The 22,520-nt window shown below is 44.7% G+C and overlaps 1 protein-coding gene across 10 annotated transcripts in view; it reads left to right on the top strand.

The window, feature by feature from the left end:
- The window catches only part of birc6 (baculoviral IAP repeat containing 6), a 111,549-nt gene that overhangs the window by 26,988 nt on the left and 62,041 nt on the right, over positions 1-22,520 (top strand). For 3 of the 10 annotated variants that reach the window (XM_088610136.1, XM_088610139.1, XM_088610140.1), the window contains exons 18-48: positions 50-211; positions 314-445; positions 789-886; positions 981-1,128; positions 1,538-1,671; positions 3,122-3,268; positions 3,662-3,849; positions 4,552-4,890; positions 5,200-5,299; positions 5,524-5,738; positions 6,078-6,286; positions 6,675-7,021; positions 7,540-7,759; positions 8,343-8,476; positions 8,592-8,729; positions 9,128-9,255; positions 10,161-10,292; positions 10,647-10,862; positions 12,417-12,600; positions 13,259-13,420; positions 14,695-14,828; positions 15,466-15,619; positions 15,721-15,837; positions 16,346-16,500; positions 18,308-18,434; positions 18,741-18,851; positions 19,057-19,190; positions 19,378-19,505; positions 20,763-21,328; positions 21,728-21,903; positions 22,209-22,305. In XM_088610136.1, the coding sequence (XP_088466262.1) occupies positions 50-211; positions 314-445; positions 789-886; positions 981-1,128; positions 1,538-1,671; positions 3,122-3,268; positions 3,662-3,849; positions 4,552-4,890; positions 5,200-5,299; positions 5,524-5,738; positions 6,078-6,286; positions 6,675-7,021; positions 7,540-7,759; positions 8,343-8,476; positions 8,592-8,729; positions 9,128-9,255; positions 10,161-10,292; positions 10,647-10,862; positions 12,417-12,600; positions 13,259-13,420; positions 14,695-14,828; positions 15,466-15,619; positions 15,721-15,837; positions 16,346-16,500; positions 18,308-18,434; positions 18,741-18,851; positions 19,057-19,190; positions 19,378-19,505; positions 20,763-21,328; positions 21,728-21,903; positions 22,209-22,305 (5,432 nt within the window). The remainder of the gene's footprint in view (positions 1-49; positions 212-313; positions 446-788; positions 887-980; positions 1,129-1,537; positions 1,672-3,121; positions 3,269-3,661; positions 3,850-4,551; positions 4,891-5,199; positions 5,300-5,523; positions 5,739-6,077; positions 6,287-6,674; positions 7,022-7,539; positions 7,760-8,342; positions 8,477-8,591; positions 8,730-9,127; positions 9,256-10,160; positions 10,293-10,646; positions 10,863-12,416; positions 12,601-13,258; positions 13,421-14,694; positions 14,829-15,465; positions 15,620-15,720; positions 15,838-16,345; positions 16,501-18,307; positions 18,435-18,740; positions 18,852-19,056; positions 19,191-19,377; positions 19,506-20,762; positions 21,329-21,727; positions 21,904-22,208; positions 22,306-22,520) is intronic. The other 7 variants (XM_088610142.1, XM_088610143.1, XM_088610144.1 and 4 more) reach the window with 5 other exon arrangements.

The raw sequence follows: 22,520 nt of genomic DNA on the forward strand, positions 1-22,520 counted from the left end.
GGACTTTGTTTGCTCCACATGAAGCCTCGGTGTTACTCTTCTCTTCCAGAGTTCAGAGGTGCGCTATGCTGCAGTTCCCCGAGTTCCATGAGAAGCTCCTGAACAGCCTGTGCAGGAAGCCGGGGGAGAGCCCAGCCACAGAGCACTCTCTCAGTCTGGTTTTAGACATACTCTGCTGGCTGGCTGGAGTCTATTCAAATGGGCCATGCAGGTGAGGGTGAATCTTCATGATTTTCAGCAATGCCTTTTGTCAGGATCTTGACCCGGGACAAACTGACTTGATTTTATGTTGTTTTTTTGTTTGTTCCTTTAGTCTGAGTCAAGGAAAAGAAGGACTGCTGACAAAAACAAGAAAACGACTCACAGACATTGTACGAGTTTGCTTCTTTGAAGCTGGTCGAAGTATAGCTCACAAGTGTGCCCGGTTCCTTGCACTTTGTATAAGGTAAAATGGGAGTTTGCTGCTTTTAATATTCTTTTTCTACCCAGTATAGTGCTGGACATGTTCAGTGGACTTTTTACTCCTATTTCAAGTTTGAGACTTCTTATTCTGTAGGAGCAGTATTGTTTGTCAGCCAATGGATCTTTCATATCATTTTGGATAAGTGGTTTCAGAAAAGAGAAGGAGAATGAATGTGATGCTGTCTGTACAAGTTGATGCACATCAGCAAGACATTCAGTCTTAAGATTAAACAAAGTATCTCTGTGCCTTGCAAGGCTTTTTAAAAAAAAAAAACAATTTCTAGGGCCGGTACTTCACAAGACAATTTATTTTATTATTGTCACAGCAATGGAAAGGGTGAGCCAAGCCAGCAAGGATTTGGGTCTGCTCTGCTGAAGGCTTTGCTGGACAATATGCCTTACTTGCCAGCAGCAGCAACTGGTGGTATGTACCTGCTTGTCTTCAGCAATGTGAAAGGGTGTTGCTCTCACAGAGGGAAAGCTGCCGGCAGTAACTGGAGTGTACTTGTGTATCCCAGGGTCGGTCTTCTGGTATTTTGTGCTGCTGAACTACGTGAAGGATGAGGACCTGGCTGGCTGCAGCACAGCCTGCGCCTCCCTCCTCACTGCTGTGTCCAGACAGCTCCAGGACAGACTGACGCCTCTAGAAGCTTTACTCCAGACTAGGTCAGTGTCTCCTTTCTGTCTTCCTGTTGGACCACGAGAACTGGAAATGCATTCCAGTGGTACCCACTGTGCCTATAGAAAATCTACACACATTAAGTCAGAATGTGTTTTTGCCTTTATTGGCACATTGTTAGGCATATCCTCCAAGTGACAGACACTCTGAAAAGTTATTACAAATGAAAACAATGAATGTTTCTCACATTCTATATGAATACTTCTCAGATGTGAAAAAGCTAATGGCTAAAACTGCTCTTAAATAGTTTTAACATAAGAAACAACTTGATATCAATGGAAAATGGTATAACATAGCAGAATACTCATCATGCTAGCCCTAAACTTATTCTAATGTATGATTTACCACCAAACGTTTTAACACGGGCTGTTGTGAAAGCGTTTTTTTGTTTTTCAGATATGGCTTGTACAGTTCGCCATTTGATCCAGTTCTGTTTGACTTGGAAGTTAGTGGCTCATCCTGCAAGAATGCCTTCAATAGCAGCATTGGTGTCCAGTCAGATGAGATTGACTTGTCAGATGTACTCTCAGGTATGTCATATTATTCTGATTTACCCTTAGAGAACAGCAGTAGCGTTGCTGTTCCTCTCCTGCCCACAGCACCCCCACAGTTCTGTTTCACTGGGACTGCACCGACCCCCCGCTTTTGGCACACGTGGTGCTAATCTGTAGTTTACAAGCAGTACACTGTGAAACTCAAAAACATGTCCAACTAAATCATGTTTCTTTGGGTGGATATTCAGCGCACAGCACTGAGAAGTAGGATTTCGTCCCTTTTAGCAGCTCCAGAGGCTCTCTGCATAGACTACATTTTGACTCGTTTAAACAGACGAGCGATACTCACTCCTGTTCCAAGAGGCCTGCAGCCCACCAAGTTTCATATGTGACCTGTCACTGTCAATGAGTGAAGACTTTAACACTTTAAGACCTTACTGCATGCCATGACTTACAAACATCTGTATAGTAGTTGCAGTGGTGTTCCTTAATTGAGAAACTGATATTCCAGAGCATTCCTAATTGAATAGGGAAGCCTAAATATCACATTCCAATAAAATGTCCTTATGTAAACTGAGTAAAATTTAACTAACTTGGGTTTTATAAAGTTAGGTGACTGTTTCCAGGAGGCTAAGAATGGTTGCCAGATCCCTGCTAACACATGTGAATAATGGCCAGTGACTATAAATGATATTATAATTTATGAGATGTAACTCAAGTGCCTTGTAGTGCTCTCGGAAGCAATTTCAGAAGACCTTTCACAAGGTTCTCTACCAGTCAATCTTTGTGTGAAAAATGACTCAGGATTTCAGAATTTGCAAAGCTTGGTGTAGTGGCTTACAACCAAGACAGGTTGCTACAGGAAGATTGAAATCTCACAAATCTGTTCTCTATTTTGTAAAAGGAAGATATTTAAAAAAAACTGGAAAAAGTTCAAAGAGCACAAAAAAGACACGTTTCAGGGCTTATGAAGGTGATGACAGAGTTAAGGAAATCCTTTTTCTCCTCCCTGAGCCTTGAGGGAGGATCTGATTGAGGTCTTCAGAGTTTTATTGGGGATCGATAAGGTATATCCTAGTAGTTAAATCAAGTTACACTCAGTGATTAAAATGCAGTAACATAGTTAGAAATATGTGCTGGATAAATATTATTAGAACATTAGTGGAGAGGGTGACCCTGTGTATTTTAGATATGTGATGTATTCATTCAGCGTGCAGGTCCTGGAGGAGCCCTGATGGACACAGGGACCTGTTCTCATCTTTTCTTATGTTTTTGTGTTGAGGCGTCCTAAGGCCGTCAGCAGTTTCAGTGCTGTAGAGCCTTTTAGGATGTTATCTGTTTACCTTTCAGAAGTCTGGGTGGAAATGACAGCGGATACAAGGGACCCAATAAGTAGCGGTTGCGGTTTTGCCGCCCTTGTGCTCCGCTCGGGCTCTGCGTTGCGATGGCTGCCGCGGTCTGGGCCTTAACTGTCTGTGCTTTGCAGGGACTGGTAAAGTTAGCAGCTGTGCAGCTGCGGAGGGGAGCTTCACTGCCCTAACAGGTCTCCTCGAAGTCGAGCCTCTCCACTTTACTTGCGTTTCCACTAGTGACGGTACTAGGGTGGAAAGGGATGATGCAAGTATGTTTACCGGTATATACCCTTTTTCCTTAATTCATTACTTTCCAGTGCTTTTTTTGCTTGATGAATGTTTGATGATGCATCCTCACCTTATTTCCAGAGTATTGCTCTTTATTGGATATCGCCTTCCTGTCTTGTGTAAAGAAATCTCAGAAGGAGGTTGTACACTTATTGTGCTTACCAGAAGATGTTTCACAGTTTCAACAAAACAAAAATCTTCTTTGTTTATGCAATTCAGGGAGTAGCAGTTAAAAAAGTGTCTTGTATTTTTAGGAAGTGTTTGAGATAAAATAAAAAAAAAATATTTATTTATTCTTAAGCCTATTTAGTTAAAATGTTTCTTTCAAAGAAGGTGGGGGTGGTTTGAGTGCTGTGCTCTGAGTAGCGTGTTGCTCTGTCTTGCAGTGAGTACATTCGGGGTGACCCCGACAGTGGGGGGTCTCTCGGCTGGGACGGTGGGCGAGGCCTCGACGGCTCTCAGCTCGGCGGCCCAGGTGGCGCTGCAGTCCCTCTCTCACGCCATGGTGTCGGCGGAGCAGCAGCTGCAGGTCCTGCAGGAGAAACAGCAGCAGCTCCTCAAGCTGCAGCAGCAGGTTGGGCTCCCCCGCTCTCTCACACTCACCCATGCTTCAGCTGTGAGCCCGGAACGAGGAGATTGCTGCTTGCGCGCATGGTGAATGGCCTCACTTTCACAGTGGGCAACATCTGAACATGACTGTAGAGCAGTCATAGCATTGCTGCCTTGTAGCTCTGGGCTCAGGTCTGGACCTGGGGATGCTAACTGCATGGAGTTTGTATGTTCTTCCTGTGTTCATGTGGGTTTCCTCCCGCAGTCCAAAGACATACTGGTAGGTTAATCGGCTTCTGGGAGATCTGGCCCTGGTGAGAGTGCATGTGTATTTGTGTCGGTGTGTGTGCCCTGTGATGGACTGGCGTCCCGCCCAGCATGTTCCCTGCGCTGTGGCCGTTGTTTGATAGGATAGACTCCGGCCACCCTGCAACCCTGAATTGGAAGAAGTTTTTAGAGAAACAAGATAAAAGTGACTTTACAGGTGTTTGTAGAGTGTTTTTTAACCGTGCTTAGAAGTGACCAAAGGAATTTTGAAGTGTGTGAAAGGAACACTTCATTTCAAGCTGAAGTAGCTGTAGTTTTGTTTACAGCCGTAGCTGTAGTTGTTTTCTTTGAAAGTTGAGCCATTTATTCATCCCCTCAGTGCTACCTCACAGCCATGTAACGCCCAGCAGCCTAGCTCCCATGTGCTGACGCTGTGCGTGTGTTGTGTTGGTGCTGGCAGCAGGCTCGTCACCCCTCTGGTCTCCCGCAGAAAGCCAAGCTGGAGGCGAAGCTCCACCAGACCACGTCGGCGGCGGCCGCGGCGGCATCCGCGGTGGGGCCGATCCACAACTCCGTGCCTCCCAGCACCGCCCCCGGCTTCTTCATCCACCCCTCGGACGTCATCCCGCCCACCCCCAAAACCACCCCCCTGTTCATGACGCCGCCCCTCACGCCCCCCAACGAGGCCGTGTCCGCCGCCATCAGCGTGGAGCTGGCGCAGCTCTTCCCCGGCTCGGTCATCGACCCGCCGCCCGTCAGCCTGGCCGCGCACAACAAGAGCGCGCACAAGGCCAAGCCGGTCAGTGCCGCCCCGCGGGTCAGGACCCGCTCCTGAGCTTCTCGCGTTAAAGCAGCGAACACATTCTGTAGGTCAGGCGAAGCTCTTTGTCAGTTAAATCTTGGTGACGGGTTTGGCCATTTTCGCAATGTTCTTCTTAATAGAGACAAATTCTTTTAGAAGCCTGTACATCTCAAGCAAATTTTAGTTTAAAGGCAGTTTGGCCTTTGCTTTTTACATTCATTGTAAAGTAACTGTAATTGTGGTTTTAAGACTTCTTCGTTTTATGAATCCTTTGTCTAATAATGAAATGTTTGCTTGGTTCCTCAGAGCCCTATTGGGAGTGGCTTGGCACTTGCGATCTCCCACGCCTCTCACTTTCTCCAGCCTCCTCCCCACCAGTCCATCATCATAGAGAGGATGCACTCTGGTAAATGCCAAGAAGGTCATGACCTTCTCTTGTTGTTCTCAGTGCTTCATGGTTGTATGTGAAAAGAGAGGGGATCATCTGATCCCTCGTCATTGTTGCCATTATCATTGTAGTCTGTCTGCAGTTACTGTGTCCCCTGTAAAGCAAAACACACTAATAAGGAATGCCAGCAGTTCTGCTGTTGATGGATTCTAAGCTGTGTATGTTCTTCTGACTGCCTGCAGGTGCTCGGCGGTTTGTGACGTTAGATTTTGGCAGACCTGTCCTCCTCACCGATGTTCTAATTCCCACTTGTGGAGACTTGGCTTCCTTGTCCATCGACATCTGGACTCTGGGAGAGGAAGTGGATGGGAGGCGTCTTGTGGTGGCTACTGACATCAGCACACATTCACTTATTTTGCACGATCTGTTGCCTCCTCCAGTCTGCAGGTTCATGAAGGTGCGCGTCTGTCCCTCTAGGATCAATGTGTAGAATGTGTCAGTGTAAAGTTTTGGTGGCAAGACTGCAGGATGCTGTGGTGTTCGGATTTTGGACAATGGTTTTTGGGGGATTACAGACACCGATCTGGCAAATGTTAACCCGTATGAAGACTGGACTGGCATGTTTGCCATTGTATTAAAAAATAAGTACACATGACAGCTTTGGAATTTTACAGATCCCTTTCAGTAATTATTCATTTTACTTTAAAAAATCAGGATGTAACGAAGTAGAAAATATACAGTCGAAGCATAAAAATGAGAGCTTTGGGTTTTGAGTTCAGACTGGTGTTTCTTCCAGATCACTGTTATTGGTCGATACGGCAGCACCAACGCAAGAGCAAAGATCCCTCTGGGCTTTTACTATGGGCACACATATATCTTGCCATGGGAGAGCGAGCTCAAGTTAATGCATGATCCTTTAAGAGGCGAGAATGACTCTGCCAGTCAGCCAGATGTTGATCAACACCTGGCAATGATGGTGGCACTGCAGGAAGACATACAGTGCAGGTAAGTGAAGAAGACAGGGGTTCTTTAGTCTAGTATACTCATTTTTCATATTGTTTTCAAATAATGAGGCGATTACGGTTGCTTAGGTGTTTAGATATGAATAGTCTATCAAACCATGAGGCGGTTGTTGTTGGATGTAATGCATTCCATTTTAGTGATTTTTCTTTGTAAGATAGTAAGAAGACAAGTCTAAGCAGACAAACTGAAGTTGTAGATGTCTTTAAGATTTTTCTTTTTAATTATAACATCCTATGTTTGACGTTCTTGGGAAAAATCTGTTTTTTACAATGTAGTGGCTGTGTAGTATTACCCGCAAGTTGTTATAGCCTTTTCTTTGGAAATGTAAAAATCAGTATAGGTGGCTCACATGTTTTGTTTGTCCAATTAGGTATAATCTAGCCTGTCACAGGCTGGAGACCTTGTTGCAGATTATTGATCTGCCCCCACTGAACAGTGCCAATAATGCCCAGTACTTCCTACGGAAGCCCGACAAGGCAGTGGAGGAAGACACGCGTGTGTTCTCGGCGTATCAGGACTGTATTCAGCTGCAGCTGCAACTGAACCTGGCGCACCACGCGGTTCAGAGGCTGCGGGTCTCTCTCGGTGCCAGCAGGAAGGTGCTTCCCGAGGCCTTCGATCCCAAAGAGCTCATCCAGAACTCCTCCACAGAGCAGCTGCGCACCATCATCCGGTACCTGCTTGACACCCTGCTCAGCCTGCTGCACACCTCCAATGGTGAGAGGGTTTAGGTCTCGGAGTTCGAGTCTGCGTGTGCGTTGCCTGGGGGTGTTTTCAGTGTTCTGAGTGGAGTCGATGCGCCAGATTCTGCTGTGTAACCCATCAGATATGCAACTCCAAAACTCGTTAAAGGACATGAAGCTAGGATGTGGATACATTTCTTGTACATGAAAATAATTATACAAAATTTAATTGAATTAGAATTACTTTCACCAGACATTTCTGCCTCCAGGTCTTCAGGTGCCTTAAATAATATTCTTAAGCCTATTTAGTTGAAAATATTTAAATATTTTTGTATTATTTTCACTTTTTAGCTCGCAGCATTCTGGGTTGAGTGAATTTTAATTACCTCATCTTTAAGTGAAGGGCTTTTCTTTGGCATATTAAATCTGGTAAAAATAATTGTTTTTCTTCAGGGAATTTTGTTCGTCTTAAGCGCCGTGCAGATCTCTCGTTTCTGTCTGGAACTCACGAGAAACTTGACTGAAATGCTCTCTGTCCTCCCTTTGCCTCAGGTCACTCGGTCCCATCAGTCCTTCAGAGTACATTCCACGCCCAGGCCTGCGAGGAGCTCTTCAAGCACCTGTGTATCAGCGGCACCCCAAAGATCCGCCTCCATGCTGGGCTGCTGCTGGTGCAGCTCTGTGGAGGGGAGCGGTGGTGGGGCCAGTTCCTCTCCAACGTTTTGCAGGAGCTTTACAACTCCGAGCAGCTCCTCATCTTCCCTCAGGACAGGTGTGTTATGAATTTGTCTTCTTGCCATGAAAGGAAAGAAACCGATTTGTAGTTGAATGCAGATCTGTGACACTACGTCCGATGGAGATGATCAGTTGTGCAGTATTTCTGCAATGCTATTGGTGTGGCTTGGCCAGGTTTTCCTCGGGTCACCATGCACGAGCTCCTGGGAAGTGTCAGGCTCCTGAGCTGGGAAAGTGCTAACCTGCCACAACCCTCCGTCAGTTGCCACTTCCTCAGCTCCCTGTGCCACTGTGCCCTGCTGGAGGAGGAGCGCTTCTCTCACAGATGGCAGGGGTGAAGTTATCCCAATCTGCTGCTCGCATTACTTATGAAGGGCACTGAATTCTCTGCTCCAGATTATCAGACATCTTCCTAAACTGTACTTTTTGTGCCGCATATACTAAAAACTGAACCTGAAAATGATACATACGAAGCCTTACTATCATTTAGCACCTTGCGGAAGAAAATCATGTTTGTGTTCCTGTCTAGACATTAAATTATAGATGGACGACTTAAGTTTCCATTACTGGAAGAGTCTCTGTTACTATATTTGTGTTTTTCCTTTGTGTGTGTGTTTTAGGGTATTTATACTTTTGTCCTGCATTGGCCAAAGATCTCTCAGCAACAGTGGGGTCCTGGAGGGTTTGCTGAACCTCCTGGACAGCTTACTGTCCCCACTCCAGCAACAAGCTGTGGCACAAAGGCGCACAGAAGGTAGGTGTGACAGAAGCGACACTCCGAAGTGTTCCGGAGACGAGCTGTTGGAATTCCGCTGTCACGCTTCATGAGCGTAGCACTCAGGGGGCGCTGGTGTCTGCTTCCTTGTCAGGAGTCCTGGACATCCCCATGATCAGCTGGGTGGTGATGCTTGTGTCTCGGCTGCTCGACTATGTGGCCAGTGTGGAAGACGAAGCGGCTGCTGCCAAGAAGCACCTCAATGGGAAAGAAAGAGAGCGAGTAGTAACAGGTACCCCCTCCCTTTGGGACTGCTGCTCCTACTCTGATGAATCTTCTCTTCCAGGTGTTAGCATCAGTGTCGAACGGTTTCTGGGTAAATGGTAATTGGTGTCCTGTTCTTGCACATTTTGCATTCCTCATTATTTCAGCCTTTACATTATTAAAAAGGCAGAACAGGCTTTGCACTTTTCTTTTGCAAACAGTATGCTTAGAAAAGTTTTTTGAGGTCTAAAATGAAGGCTTTTATTCACTGTCGTTCTGGGGAGAGATGAGAAACGCTGTTTCGTTCCTGGCTAGAATGTAATTTTTTAATTGTTTTACAGTACATCATGAACCTCAAAGCTTTAAGGTTTTGTGTTCTGCACTGCCCCGCTATATTTAAAAAATGTTCTTTTTTCCACCAAACAGGAAGTCAGTGGAGCTTTATTAATAACAGCCTTCAGTCTCAGAGCCTAAACAGATCAACCAAAGGAAACAGCAGCTTAGATCGATTATATTCAAGGAAAATCCGGAAGCAGCTCGTCCATCATAAACAGGTAATGTCTGGGTTTAAACCACTCAAGTGCATGGATCTCTATAGCATTGAATTTTTTCTGCATTTTATTTTTTCATACTAAGAATTGGCAGTTGTTATTCTTATTATTCCCACCAAATTTGTAGTACCAGGTGTTTTTTTCCACATCTCAGCTTGTGGGTTTATGTAGATCACACCCCTAATTCCCATCTACAGCCTCTTTGTGCAATAATCACTTCAGTTTACCCACCCTACTCCCTGACAAGGTTACTGTCCACACACTTTTCCTGTGGCTAATCAATCGTTTTTGATTGGCGAGTTCTTGCATCCTGATCGGCTGTGCTGTTCTGTGATAATTGCTCTTATTCATGATGCCGAGAAGGAGAGAATGTGGGTAGGCTCCTCTGACGTACAGCCTTGTACTCGAGATTCAGTGCTCATTGCAGGAGAGGTGGGTCCCACACCGACAGAATTGTGTTCCTGTAAGGCCCTGGGAGTCTGCAAGGGTCAGTGCGTCACTTAGAGATCCCTGGCCGACTGATTCCACCCCCACCACCACCCTCAGTCCTACCCGGCTGACAGTTGGTCTCTGCCACTTGGGGAATCACAGTCACAGTCAGCTAGTGACATGACCCAGGCTCGAACCCGTGATCAAACCCTCATCTTGCGCTCAGTCAAGCACCTTTCTCCAGTCAAGTAACTCAGGAGGCCCCTGTTATTGTGCCTTTCAATAGAAAATGAAAAGCTACTTGTTCTATAGAAGATTTTTTAAATCTTCAGAAATTGTATTTTGTTTACATTTAATAAGACGAGAGGCACTGTTTCTCATACTTATTTCTTCAAAATGCTTGTACTGTCGTAATACTGGAGATGGAACTGTTAATATTGATACTTTGCAGAATATTGATAGTGCCCTTTTCTTTGCAGCAGCTAAATTTATTGAAAGCGAAACAGAAAGCCCTAGTGGAGCAAATAGAGAAAGAAAAAATCCAGAGCAACAAGGGGTCATCGTACAAACTGTTGGTGGAGCAGGCGAAGCTAAAGCAAGCCACCTCGAAGGTGATCAGGACTCTCGTCAATGTGTCGCAGGCCTACCGCGATTGTTCTCTGCATCTCTCTTATACAGTCACTGAATGAACATGTACATGCATGACGAGGATTACTCTTGGAACATCTTGTTTTGCATTGATTAAAATGGAGGAAAAGACTAAAACACATTTTTATAGGGTACCCTCTTCAAACGCTTAATTTTTTTTTTACCAAGCTGTGCTGGAAGTTCGGTAATATTAATGATGTTGTATGTTATGATGATATCAGTAGGAGATATCGGATAATGAAACAGTAAAATACAGTATGGCCGTAGGCGAGGCGAGTCACTGACATGTTTCGCTGCCTTGTGTCTGTGATCTGCAGCACTTTAAGGACCTGATTCGGCTGCGGCGCACTGCCGAGTGGCCCCGTTCCACGCTCGACACCGAGGCCTCTGCAGTGAAGGAGTCCCCGGAGGTCGAGCCCCTGCCTTTCACCCTGGCGCACGAGCGCTGCATCTCCGTGGTGCAGAAACTGGCCCTCTTCCTGCTCTCCATGGACTTCACCTGCCACGCAGATCTCTTGCTGTTTGTCTGCAAGGTCAGCGCTCCCCTGGCTGAGGAGGCCCTGGGCAGGCGGCGCGCGGCCTTCACGCTGCTCTCCCTGTATCAGACCCTTGATGTACACCCGTCTCCTCAAAAGGGGGCAAAACTTTTCACGACCACGGCATCAAGTATTCGCAGTCTTCCTTCTCTGCAGTAGTTTAATTCTCTCCATCTGATTAGTAATTCTCAAATCTTACATTTCGGTTAAATGAGAGAAATTGAACATTAATATCTGGTTACCTAGAACTGTAATTTCTGGTGGCTTGGTATGTGAGGCTCCCACCTGAAACTCGTCTTGTAAGTCTTGGTTACATTGCCTGGATCACACAGCATAAGGATTTTATACTCGTGTAGTGCAGGGCCACACGGCACTCCATCTAGCCACCTCTGTCTGCAGGTTCAAGCAATTGCGGTGTTTGCCATGTATATAAACTTCTCTTAGTGAGATGTGACTTTTTCTTCTAGTTGGCAAGTTGTACATGAATTATCAAAGGGTTTCACTTTCATTTTACTTTGAGACTTGTGAAACCTAAAAGAAACATATGTCTTAAAGTGCAGCAAGGAAAAAGAAAATTATTATTTTTTTTACTGCTGGCATAGCATCAAATTAGACCGTTTAAATTAGAAAAAAAAGTTGCAAAGATGGCCTAACAGGTGCAGGGTCTGCATCCGCATAGACATCGGCAAATCAAAAGGCAAAACTCCTCAAGTTGTCTGACTTTCAAACATCAGTACAGAAGAACAAATCTCCATTAGTTGTTTTAATAATCGATACATACAAGAGAACAAGTCATTGCTCTTGGGAGCTGTTTGCGGTGGCATGGCATACCGCCTGCTACCAGCTTTCTTCTTGGTTGCCTTCCAAGTGAAAGCAGTGTGTGCCCTTTCCATGGCTGGTCCAGAAAACCCACACCACGAATGATAGGCGTGAGTGCGGTCTTCGACCTTCTGCTGCATTATAGCTTGAACTGGCTTTGTGGATCAGGCTAATCAGTGGGAATCTAACCACCATTTATCATATTGTTTTTATGGGAAAATACGTCGCAAGTTACAAACAACAGACTCTCATACGTTTTGTTACGTGGCACGTTTGTAAGTTGTGACGTCCTGCACACAGAGGTGGGCCCTCCGTTATGAAGATCAGAAGGCAGTGTAGTTTGTGTTGTGCATGACTCAGTATTGGCCTTTTCAGTTTTGTAATACTTAGAGCTCCTATATCATGTGCAGTAAATTTCGTGAAGCATTTTCAAATTTTGCTTCCTTTATACTTAATATATTTTTTGTGGCTTGTGTTTCGGTTGCTTTCACTTCATTCATTTAAATGAAATACCAGTTTTGACTGAGTGTAGTATATGACCTTTCATAATGAATGTATATATAGTACAATTCTGTATTATTCTATAATTGCACAAGTGATGGTCCCAATAATTGCAGGTATGAGGCTTCCTGCCCTGCACTTTTTAAAATTTTAATAATCCTTGTTGATTGATATAGGCCTGCAGGGTGGCTCAAGTCCCAGTGTTGTGTGTGTTTGTCTGTGACTGTGCAGGTGCTGGCCAGGATTGCCAACGCCACCCGGCCCACCATCCACCTGTGTGAGGTGGTCAGCGAGCAGCAGCTGGAGAGGCTCCTGCTGCTGCTGGTGGGAACGGACTTCAACAGAGGTGACATCTCGTGGGGGGGCGCCTGGGCCCAGTACTCGCTCACCTGCATGGTGCAGGACATTCTGGCAGGTACGCCCCGCCAAACGCCTTTTAAAACTCCACTCCGTTTTCTTGAGCGTTGTGATCTGGACCTTTTCCTTCTGTGGCTCTTTGTGATCTCTTGAGCTGTGGTGGAACTGATGTTGAGTTATTGTGCAATGGCATTACCGTACAGCAGGGGTGTCCAAACTACGGCCTGTGGGCCAATTGCAACCCGCCACTGTTTCTGAAGCGGCCCGTGAGCTAATTTAGAACTATGATTAGATTTGGCCCGATTAGTAAGTAAAAAGTGCAGTTCCTATTGTGAACACTGGGAGCCGCCATCACGTAAAATCACATCTCAAACCTGATTAGCTACCCCCTCTCCTCCTCTTTACCCTCTTCAGAACTTGAATTCTGTACATTAACGTCAGCAAGCTTTTCAAAATGGCGGAACCAAGGAAATGAAAAATTGACATTGCATGCAGGAGATTCCAGCCACACCGGCAAAATGAATACTTTTCCACCAAGTTTATTTTTATTATTGGAGCTGGCCTGTGGCCCGCTGCTCCACAGTTTCTTCTCTATCTGGCCCCCAGTAAAAAAAAAAAATGTTGACATCCCTGCCGTGCAGTCTTGGGGAAGGGCACAGCGCTGTGCAGTTTCCCGGTAGCTTGGCCGTGATGTTGATCCTGTTGTGGCCCCTCAGGGGAGCTGATGTCCCCCGTGTCTGTGGAGGTGATGGAGGATGGGGCCATTGGGGAGGAGACTGGGGCGTCCGCGGGCGACTCGGACGACTCCCTGCAGCAGCCCACGGCCATCCCGCTGGTGGAGACGATCGACGAGGCCCTCGCTCCGGATATCATCTCAGGTACCCCAAGGACATCCTTCACACCAAATAGCTTGTTATTTGAATTATCGAGGGAGTCACCACCAGTTTGATAGGTAGTATTTTAAGATTAGGAGTTACTTTCATTTTCTCAACAAAAAGTACAAGTTTCCTGAAGCGCTTGCCAACTACGGTTTCAGTTTGAGACTTTTGCAGCATGTGAGCATGTCAGGTGTCTAGGAAATTCTGTTATGTTTTAATAAGATGTGACTTTTCTTTTTCTTGAAGGCCAAAGTATGTAGCTGTTCAAGCATCCTAAACAAATTAATGAAATCTGAGTATTCTATGAGGTATATTTTAAAAAAATCAATACAGTGCTTTTTAGTTACTATTTTTGACTCACTGCGCAATTATGAATGGTCGGATGTATTGGCACAAGGTTAGGAATCTCACAACCGCACTCGGGGAAGAGGAGGCAGTGGTTCAGTGTCGACTGGAGGTGAAGCAGCCAGTTCCTCCCTTACAGCACTGCAGGCCCCCTGGGAGGCCTCGGGGGACACTGTTTAGAGCTCTGTGCCCCGGCTATCTAATCCCAGTTTACTCTTAGCGGCTCTCAGCCAATCGTGCCCCACTGCTTGGGGAATCCCAGTCCCCATTGGCTAGTGACGTGACCCAGGCTCGAAGCCACAATGCCTTGCTCAAACTGCACTTGGGCCAGCGCCTGTACCGCTTGGCCACTCAGGACCCCCTACACCGAGTTTTAAACTCTTTGTTTCCAATTACTATAAAAAGTGCATGTTTGGCAGTAAAGCTTTGCTCGAAGAGAAACGTTCTGACAAAACAACGGTTTCCCAATCTGTTTTAATTACTGTTTTATGTTCTGCTTAAAATATTCCTGTGTGGAGAATGGGGGGATTGTCTGAAATCCTGTTGGCCCTGAAGTCTTTTTTCCCTTTGTGTATAAAAAGTGTTGCAAAAGCATTTCTTAATTAAGACAGTCTGCCCAGTTGCAGGATTTGTCTGGATTCTAAAAGGCTTGCTTAACAGTTGTCTTCAAAAGTTATCAATGTGTATAATTTCACATCAGTAATCACTCGTTTTTAATAGAAATTGCATTTGTTAAATCAGTAGAGAATAAAAACTTGTAGATTACTGGCAACAGGAAGTGGAACATAAACAGTACTGGGACCTCCCAACCCTATACAAGTGTTAACATCTACGGCCTTAAAATTGCCTAGTACACCCTAAATAGCTTATTACTGTGCTGCAAAAGTGTGCTTGCTTGGCAATATTAAAGCTGTTTTCGTTATCCAAAGGTGCTCCACCTCTATCATCTTTGGAAAAAGATAAAGACATAGACTTTGACTTGCTACAAGACCTCATGGATGTTGATATTGATCCTTTAGATATTGATTTGGAAAAAGATCCCCTCGCTGCCAAAGTCTTTAAGGTATGGTATGCATGGCTTTTTCAAATTGTTTTTTCTTCTTTGCATGAATTATGAATTATTACAGGTATTATTATAGCCATACTGTAGTCAGGATTCTAGTTTTATATGCGTGAAACTTGCTTGTTCATGCTGTTGTGACCTTAAGTAAAGGTTTGTCTAGGCTAATGTTAGAATTATTTTGTTTCTTGTAAGACCCTTTTCCTCACCTTGTTCCTTACAGAACCTTCTGTAAAACTTTATTTATATGATTATTTACGGCCCGTAGTTTAGGTCTTGGTCACAAATGCATTGTAGGGATAAACTTCAAAGTGTCCTTATTAGTTAATTTTGTAGCAATTCCACTTAGTAGTAGTGCTGACACATAACTAAGAATTTGTCAGCAGTTCTGCTAAGCCTATTTTCTGGTCCTTTATTAAAAAACAGCCTTTTGTGGCTGGTTTGACACTTTGCAGTCTGAAGGAGGAGTAAAAAGCATGTTGGACTGTGGATGTCTGCCTCCCTGAACATCGCTGTTCATAAAGAATGGCGTTGCCGTTTCTTTGGGACCTCCCTGTCTGCCATCACTAGTACAGTAACTGCTGTAAAGAAAGCAGCAGATCTAAAAATGTCACTAATATCTCTGTATTCTTTGCAAAAGCCTATAAGCAGTACCTGGTATGACTACTGGGGTGCTGACTACGGCACCTACAGCTACAATCCTTACATCGGAGGGGTGGGTATCCCCGTGTCCAAGCCGCCCGCGGTCGCCGAGAAGCCTGGGTCGCAAAGCCTGTCCGTCTCCGTGTCTCAAGGTATTGCCGCTCTCGCGCGTCTCCGCCGGCACGGTCTCCTCCGCGCGGGCCGTTGGGCCGCTGGAGGCGTGTCTAGCAAGGGCTTGTGTGTTTTCTGGCAGCGCTGGACGCCCGTCTGGAGGTGGGCCTGGAGCAGCAGGCGGAGCTGATGCTGAAGATGATGGCCACCCTGGAGGCCGACTCGGTGCTGCAGGCCCTGACCTCCACTTCCCCGGCAGGTATGCCAGCCGCGCACGGGGCTCGGGGCTTCTGTTCGCTTGTCCAGCATGGCGCGTTCCTCCCACGACAGCTGCGTGTGCGGCCACCAGTGATTATCGGATTATTTTCCGAAGCCGGGGTGTTACATCCTGCTCGCTTCAGTAGTGAGTCTTTGTATCTTTGATCACTCCAGTTGTTGGAGTTGTCTCGTACTGCTTCTTGGGTTTGTCACTTTGCGGGCTACAGTCTGAAGAAAGGTCTAATGAAGTATTATCATATGAAATAGGTTTCCGTTGCTCTTTAAACCTGATGTAAAAAAGGATTATAAATTAAAGAAAATAAAATGAACCAACTGTACATTTTGGTTTAGACTTTATAACATTTTTTAGTTGTATGCATACATTTGTGCGAACTAGTAGCCAGTCTCTGTGGGGAAAAATACTAAAACTGTGAAACAGTGCACAGCAGGTGAAGGTTGGACTTGGCAGGCAGCGGCACGGATCACGTGAAACTTGTTCTCCTCCCCAGTGGCTCAGTCCAACAATGGAACGGACGACTCTTTGCTGAGAGGGCTGCACGCCTCGAGCCAGGCCGGCCAGCTGGCCGTGCAGTCCTCCTCCGTGCCCATGCTGAGCGCCTGCTTCAACAAGCTCTTCTCCATGCTGCAGGTGCATCACGTGCAGGTACGGCCCACGCAGGCGATCGGTGTCCGCAGGAGGCAGATACAAAACCCCCCAGTCTTGGTTTGGCTCAGCAGTCTCTTTCACAAGTGAAAAACCCTGAGCTTGCATTTTTAGAGAGGTACATTCTTGGGGGTGTACTAAACACATTGTTCTGGTCCGATACTGATATTTGGTTTACCCCACTGATACTGCGATACTTGTGATCATTTGTAATGGAGCACATGAGATTTGTTAACCTGCTAGAGCAAAGTGGAACTCAAGCTTTATTCCTTCTAGTAATCCCTTCCCAAAGGATGCTACAGTGGTGGTCAGCATTGCACAGATTGTTTAGACCCTGGATTCAATTCTGGACCTGGGATGCTATCTGCATTTGTATGTTCCCCCTGTTTGTGGGGGTTACATCCGTTTGAAAATGGATGGATGGATCCTAAAGGGTATTATATATAGGAATGGAGCCACTTCAACCTCCCCCGAAGTGTGGAACCTCCCTCAGTGATGCGAACAGCAGCCCCACACCTGCAGGGAGTAGTTCGGCAGAACTGAGAACTTGTCTCATCTACTACGTTAAGACCCAGAGTGGAATTTAGCAAAGATGTCCGTTATGAAGAGTACTGAGATCTTTAATGACCCAGTAGTTTAACATCTCATCTGAAGGATGGCTTCCCCTACCGCACTGTAGTAACAATCTGCTTCTCCTTTACATTCTGTAAGTATTTAAGTTTAAGATCTATATAGAGCCAGATTAAAGTCAGGCGGTGTCCATAGTTCCAGTGTTCTGTTTCTCTAACTATACAGTACATATACTGTATTTTACATGCCCTAAAGAGCACTGGATTCCAATTTCAAAATTATTAATTTTTGAATAACTTAGTTACATAAATGCCTATTAATATTTCCGAGTTGTAATTCCTCTACAAGACAAAAAGATCCAGCTTTTTCAAGGAAAAGTCAAGGAAACTGTAGATCTACAGCCTAATTTGAAATTTCTAATATAATCACGGTAGTTATAAGTTGCATGTTCCAGGATTTCCGTACTCATTTACAGCAGTTAATGTTTAATATATTGGAGAGGATAAGGACAGATTGTAATAAAAAGACCCCATAAATCAGGTAGAAATATTTCCACTGCTCCTCTTTAACTACCTTTCTGGCATTTCTTTCAAGGGGTGTTAAAAGGGTTCATAGTAATTAAGTTGTAGCAAGTGGGAGGCTTCCAAAATTCCCAAATATTTAGAGCTTTAATACAATCACTCATCTAAATCTCATCCTATTTGTTGCCAGTTGCCCCTGGAGGTACCTTGTATAATTTATGAATGAATTGACAACTTATGACATACTTAATCTTAATACTTTTAATTCTCCGTGCTATTAGCCATCCCAAGTTCATCAATTTTAATTCTGTCATCTAAGGTTAGGACTGCCTCTTCACGATTTTTCTCTTGGTTTTCAGCTCAGCCAGCAGTGTTTCTTCCCCATAGGCGAAAGTGGCTTATGCCCTCGGTTGAATCATTCTGGTATAAAACTATTGTGGTCACAGGTTCCGTAAGAAAGCTTAGCACTTAATACAGTTTATATGAGACATGAGTTTCCTGTGGTTACTGAATCCAGGTTGTCGGTCGAGTAGATTTGACTGCTTGAATAGCAGATAAACAAAACAAACGCATTGTCACATCGGTTTTTGCTTCAACACAATGGGAGACTGAACATACTTGCAACAATAACTATCTTTTTCTCTAAAAAATATTTTCAGTAGGAGAAATTCTGTTACTTTTTCTTTTACCATCTGCGAATCCCTCTCTCTCATCAGCTGGAATCTCTGCTGCAGCTGTGGCTCACTTTGAGCATGAACTCTGGCTCCGCAGGGAGTGAAGAGAATGGCTCGGATGTCTTCTTGTTTAATGCCAGCAGGGTGCCCACCATCCCACTGAATCAAGGTGAGCCCGATCAAGGACTGAATGAGGGAGGGGCAGGACTGTCGCTCTGTGGAACAGATCTCCTTTATGCATCTTACTGCGTGACGGTGATTGAGTTGTTTAGCTTAAGACGGTTCGGTTTCAAGGTCTCAGACTGATAAGGTAGTTGTTGGATGAGTGGTCCTTTTTCTTTTGGTGGTCCTCTCAGTAGGACTGCTAAGTTTTCGTATTTGTCAGTACAGTTAAAGATGCTGTGGATATAGTATAATGCATTGATCAGCTGGGACACATGTTTTTTGAATGTTTTTTTTTTTGCTTGTACCACAGCTTCTATCTCCAGCTTTTTGACTGTCCTGGCCTGGTACCCCAACACTTCATTAAGGACCTGGTGCCTTGTGCTTCATAGTCTCACACTCATGACCAATATGCAGCTCAGTGGTGAGTGTTTAAAAAAAGAACCCTAGTATTCGTATTCAATTTCTTTTGCACTGAGACTAGTTGTTTATATCTGTTGTCTACTTTAATCTTATTTCCAGTCATTCACAGCTAAAGAATTCTGCTATAAATAAGATTGTGAGGGACAGTCGAATCACCCCCCTCTGTATTTGTGCATGCATCAAGACATTGTGTTTTTTTATTTAAGCTGTTCCAAACAATGCAATGGGTGCCCATGAAAGCACTGCTCAGCTGATGGTGTCAGATCCCAATCTTCTTCATGTTCTTGTGAGATTCCTGTCGGGGACAAGCCCTCATGGAACCAGTCAGCACAGCTCACAGGTTGGAGTTTATTGTACTTATATTCTAATGAGGCCACTTGACTGAATCGTATTGTCTGTCCTGTAAATCTGTGAATGGAAATGTAAAGAATGCTGCTTTTCTGTTATTGTGAGTTGTCTTCCATAACTAAACTTCTGAGCTCTTTAACTGAGAATTCATGCACTAATGTGTGCCTGTCTGATTGTAGGTTGGGCCCACAGCTACCCAAGCTATGCAAGAATTTCTTACCAGGCTTCAAGTGCACCTTTCTTCAACATGCCCTCAGATGTTCAGCGAATTTCTCCTGAAACTCATGCACATTTTATCTACTGAAAGGTATGATATCTTGAACCTCTTAGAATGCACTTTTGGGTTTTTGTTTTTCATTAAATGTTTAATGCCCCAGTGTCATATTAATGGATGTGCCTGCCTGATAGACACTGGTGTATCAGCACTAAGTAAAGCAAACACAGAAAAGAGAATCTTCGTTCTGATAAAAAAGGAGAAATGTTATGATTATGGGTTATAGTAATCATAATTAAATCTTCCTCTTTGTCTTATACAAGTAGGAGTAGCACTAGTGTAAAACTGGCATGTTTTACAGGTACATGAAATCTTAACAGAAAACGACAAATTTTTTTATTGAAAGACAGAGATACTCTTGTACGTAGTTCATATGACTTCCTACCTGAATCGTGGTTAGTTATCTTAAGGTGGTTAAGGGGCATATTTCTAGTTCCTTTGTTCATGTTGTCAAATTGGCATAGATTGTTGTTGTAAAAAGAAGTGCAGTGGGTTTATAATTTGAGCAGTCGTACATGATGATTTTGACTTGCTTGTTATCAATTTCTGTTTTAAAGATGTGCCCTCATTTTACATTTATATTCCTCTCTAAATTGTTGCCTTTCTCAATAATCTAATATTAGTTGTGTATAGATCTGTAGCTTGCAGATTATTAGTAATTTTAATGCATTGCCTGGCCTTTTTTCTTCCAGTCAATAACTCCTTAATGCAATTTGTCATTATTTGATTTAACAGTTTTTAAGTGTGCATGGTTTAGTCATTTATTTTACAAGCTTTGTGTACTCTGTGACTTAATTCCAATCTGGCCAGATCAAAATGTATTGTATCAAATAAAATGTCTTTTTCCACGGTATTCTCTGTTTTTCTAGAAACTGCGGCGTTTGTGGTCTGATTGTGACTTAATACTGGGCTTAATACTCTGTTTTTGATTGATGTGGTATTTTTGGAACTTTTAAGCTTTGTTAAATTGAAGAATCTTCCATGTATGCTTGTAAAATGAGGTACACACGGATCCATTGAATAGATATCTTGAGCCAATTCAATGAGAAATTATTTTTAACCCTCGGTTGTGACTGGCATGCCATCTCGGTTATATCTGCCTTGCTTGCTGAGATAGACTCTGGCTTCCCCATGACCCAGTGTTGGACAAAGTGAAATAGATGTTTTGTGCAAAATAAACGTTTAACCAGCCTTTTCTTACTTTGTTTCTAGTTTATGAACAATACCTGCCATTGTATTAGTGGGGTATTATAAGGTGTATATAAGATCTATTGCTCTTGTTTCTCTCAGAGGGCCCTTCCAGTCAGGACAGGGCCCCCTGGATGCCCAGGTCAAGCTGCTTGAATTCACTCTGGAGCAGAACTTCGAGGTCGTGTCTGTCAGCACCATCTCCGCCGTCATCGAGTCCATCACCTTCCTGGTCCACCACTACATCACGTGCTCGGACAAAGTCGTGTCGCGCAGCGGCTCGGACAGCTCCGTGGGCGCCCGCGCCTGCTTCGGGGGTCTCTTCGCCAACATCATCCGCCCGGGCGACGCCAAGGCCGTGTGCGGGGAGATGACGCGGGACCAGCTGATGTTCGACCTGCTGAAGCTCGTCAACATCCTGGTGCAGCTGCCGCTGTCCAGCGACCGGGAGTTCAGCGGCCGGATGCCGGCAGTGGGCAGCAGTGCCTCGGACAGCGTCTCGGACGAGGAGAAGGTCTGCGGGAGCAAGGAGGGCGGCGGGGGAGCCTCTGTCCACCAGGGCCCGGCTGCAGGTGTGGCCGACTTGGTGCTGGCCAACCAGCAGATCATGAGCCAGATCCTGTCGGCCCTGGGGCAGTGCAACAGCAGCGCCATGGCTATGATCATCGGTGGGTATGGCAGCGTGCCCCTGTTGGGTAACTTATTATTAATCTTCCTCCGCACTCTCGTTATGACAAAGTGTTCGGGCTTTTCTCTGCCTTGGGGTGTTGTGCTTGTAATAGACAAAAGGCAAGTATGCGCTGTGAAAAATTAATCAATTTCTCATTTGCCGATATTATTTGGTGCACAATATTCATATTTTCATTATATTATTATTGACTTTCAATTGAAAGGAGACTGAATGGTGAAATGTTTTTTTCCCCGGAGGGAATTTTTGAATGTGACATAGTGGCTGTGCTTTTACCAATGGCTGTATTAGAAGAGACTTTAAAGAGAGCATTATTGGAGAGTGAAGAAGTATTTTATAGCCTGTTTTGTATTAAATGCCTACAACTGGGTGTTTTAAGGAGCCAGCGGACTACATCTGACAAAGCACGAAAACTTCCATGGTGGGCTGGATGCCATCTCTGTTGGGGACGGGCTGTTCACCATCCTCACCACACTGAGCAAGAAGGCCACTTCTGTTCAAGTCATGCTGCAGCCTGTTCTCACCTACATGGCATGTGGATACATGGGGAGACAGGTGAGGACTTTGTCACTCTTCTTTTCCCAGACTCATTGCATGTGTTCAATAAGAACACAATCACAGGAAAGGTCATTCCTTCCTGTCATTTCTGTAAAAATCTGCTTACTGATCTACTGCCGAAGGTACTACAGCTTTCCTGTATTTTGGCCATTGTCCCTTATACCTAAGTTTTAGTAAGTAAGGCATCCTGGATGAAGAATTATTCACTTGCTGCCTCATCATGAATCTGATTTGCCCCTTGTTGTCTCTGTGTTGAAACTGGGTGCTCGGTATTGTAGGATTATTGATATTTCTGTCCTTAGGGGTCACTGTCCACGTGCCAGCTGTCAGAACCTCTCCTCTGGTTTATTCTGAGGGTTTTGGATACAAGTGAGGCTTTGAAAGCTTTTCATGATATGGGTATGTAATGCTTAAAACTTCCGAGTGTCACATGCGGGATTATTAAATGCAGATGAAATTAATGATGGAATTAAGCAATTTGTTCGGTCCGGCCTGCTTTGAATGCAGCAGGATATTTTTAACAGCTACAGAGCTGCTACATGTAAATAAAATTTCTGTTAAAAAATTGGAGATTTCAAAATCTGTAACTTAACTTGTAGGCATGCTTCCTTTGA

The sequence above is a fragment of the Lepisosteus platostomus genome, chromosome 17 (genome assembly GCF_059453375.1).
Source record: "Lepisosteus platostomus isolate fLepPlt1 chromosome 17, fLepPlt1.hap1, whole genome shotgun sequence".
Taxonomy (NCBI): domain Eukaryota; kingdom Metazoa; phylum Chordata; class Actinopteri; order Semionotiformes; family Lepisosteidae; genus Lepisosteus; species Lepisosteus platostomus.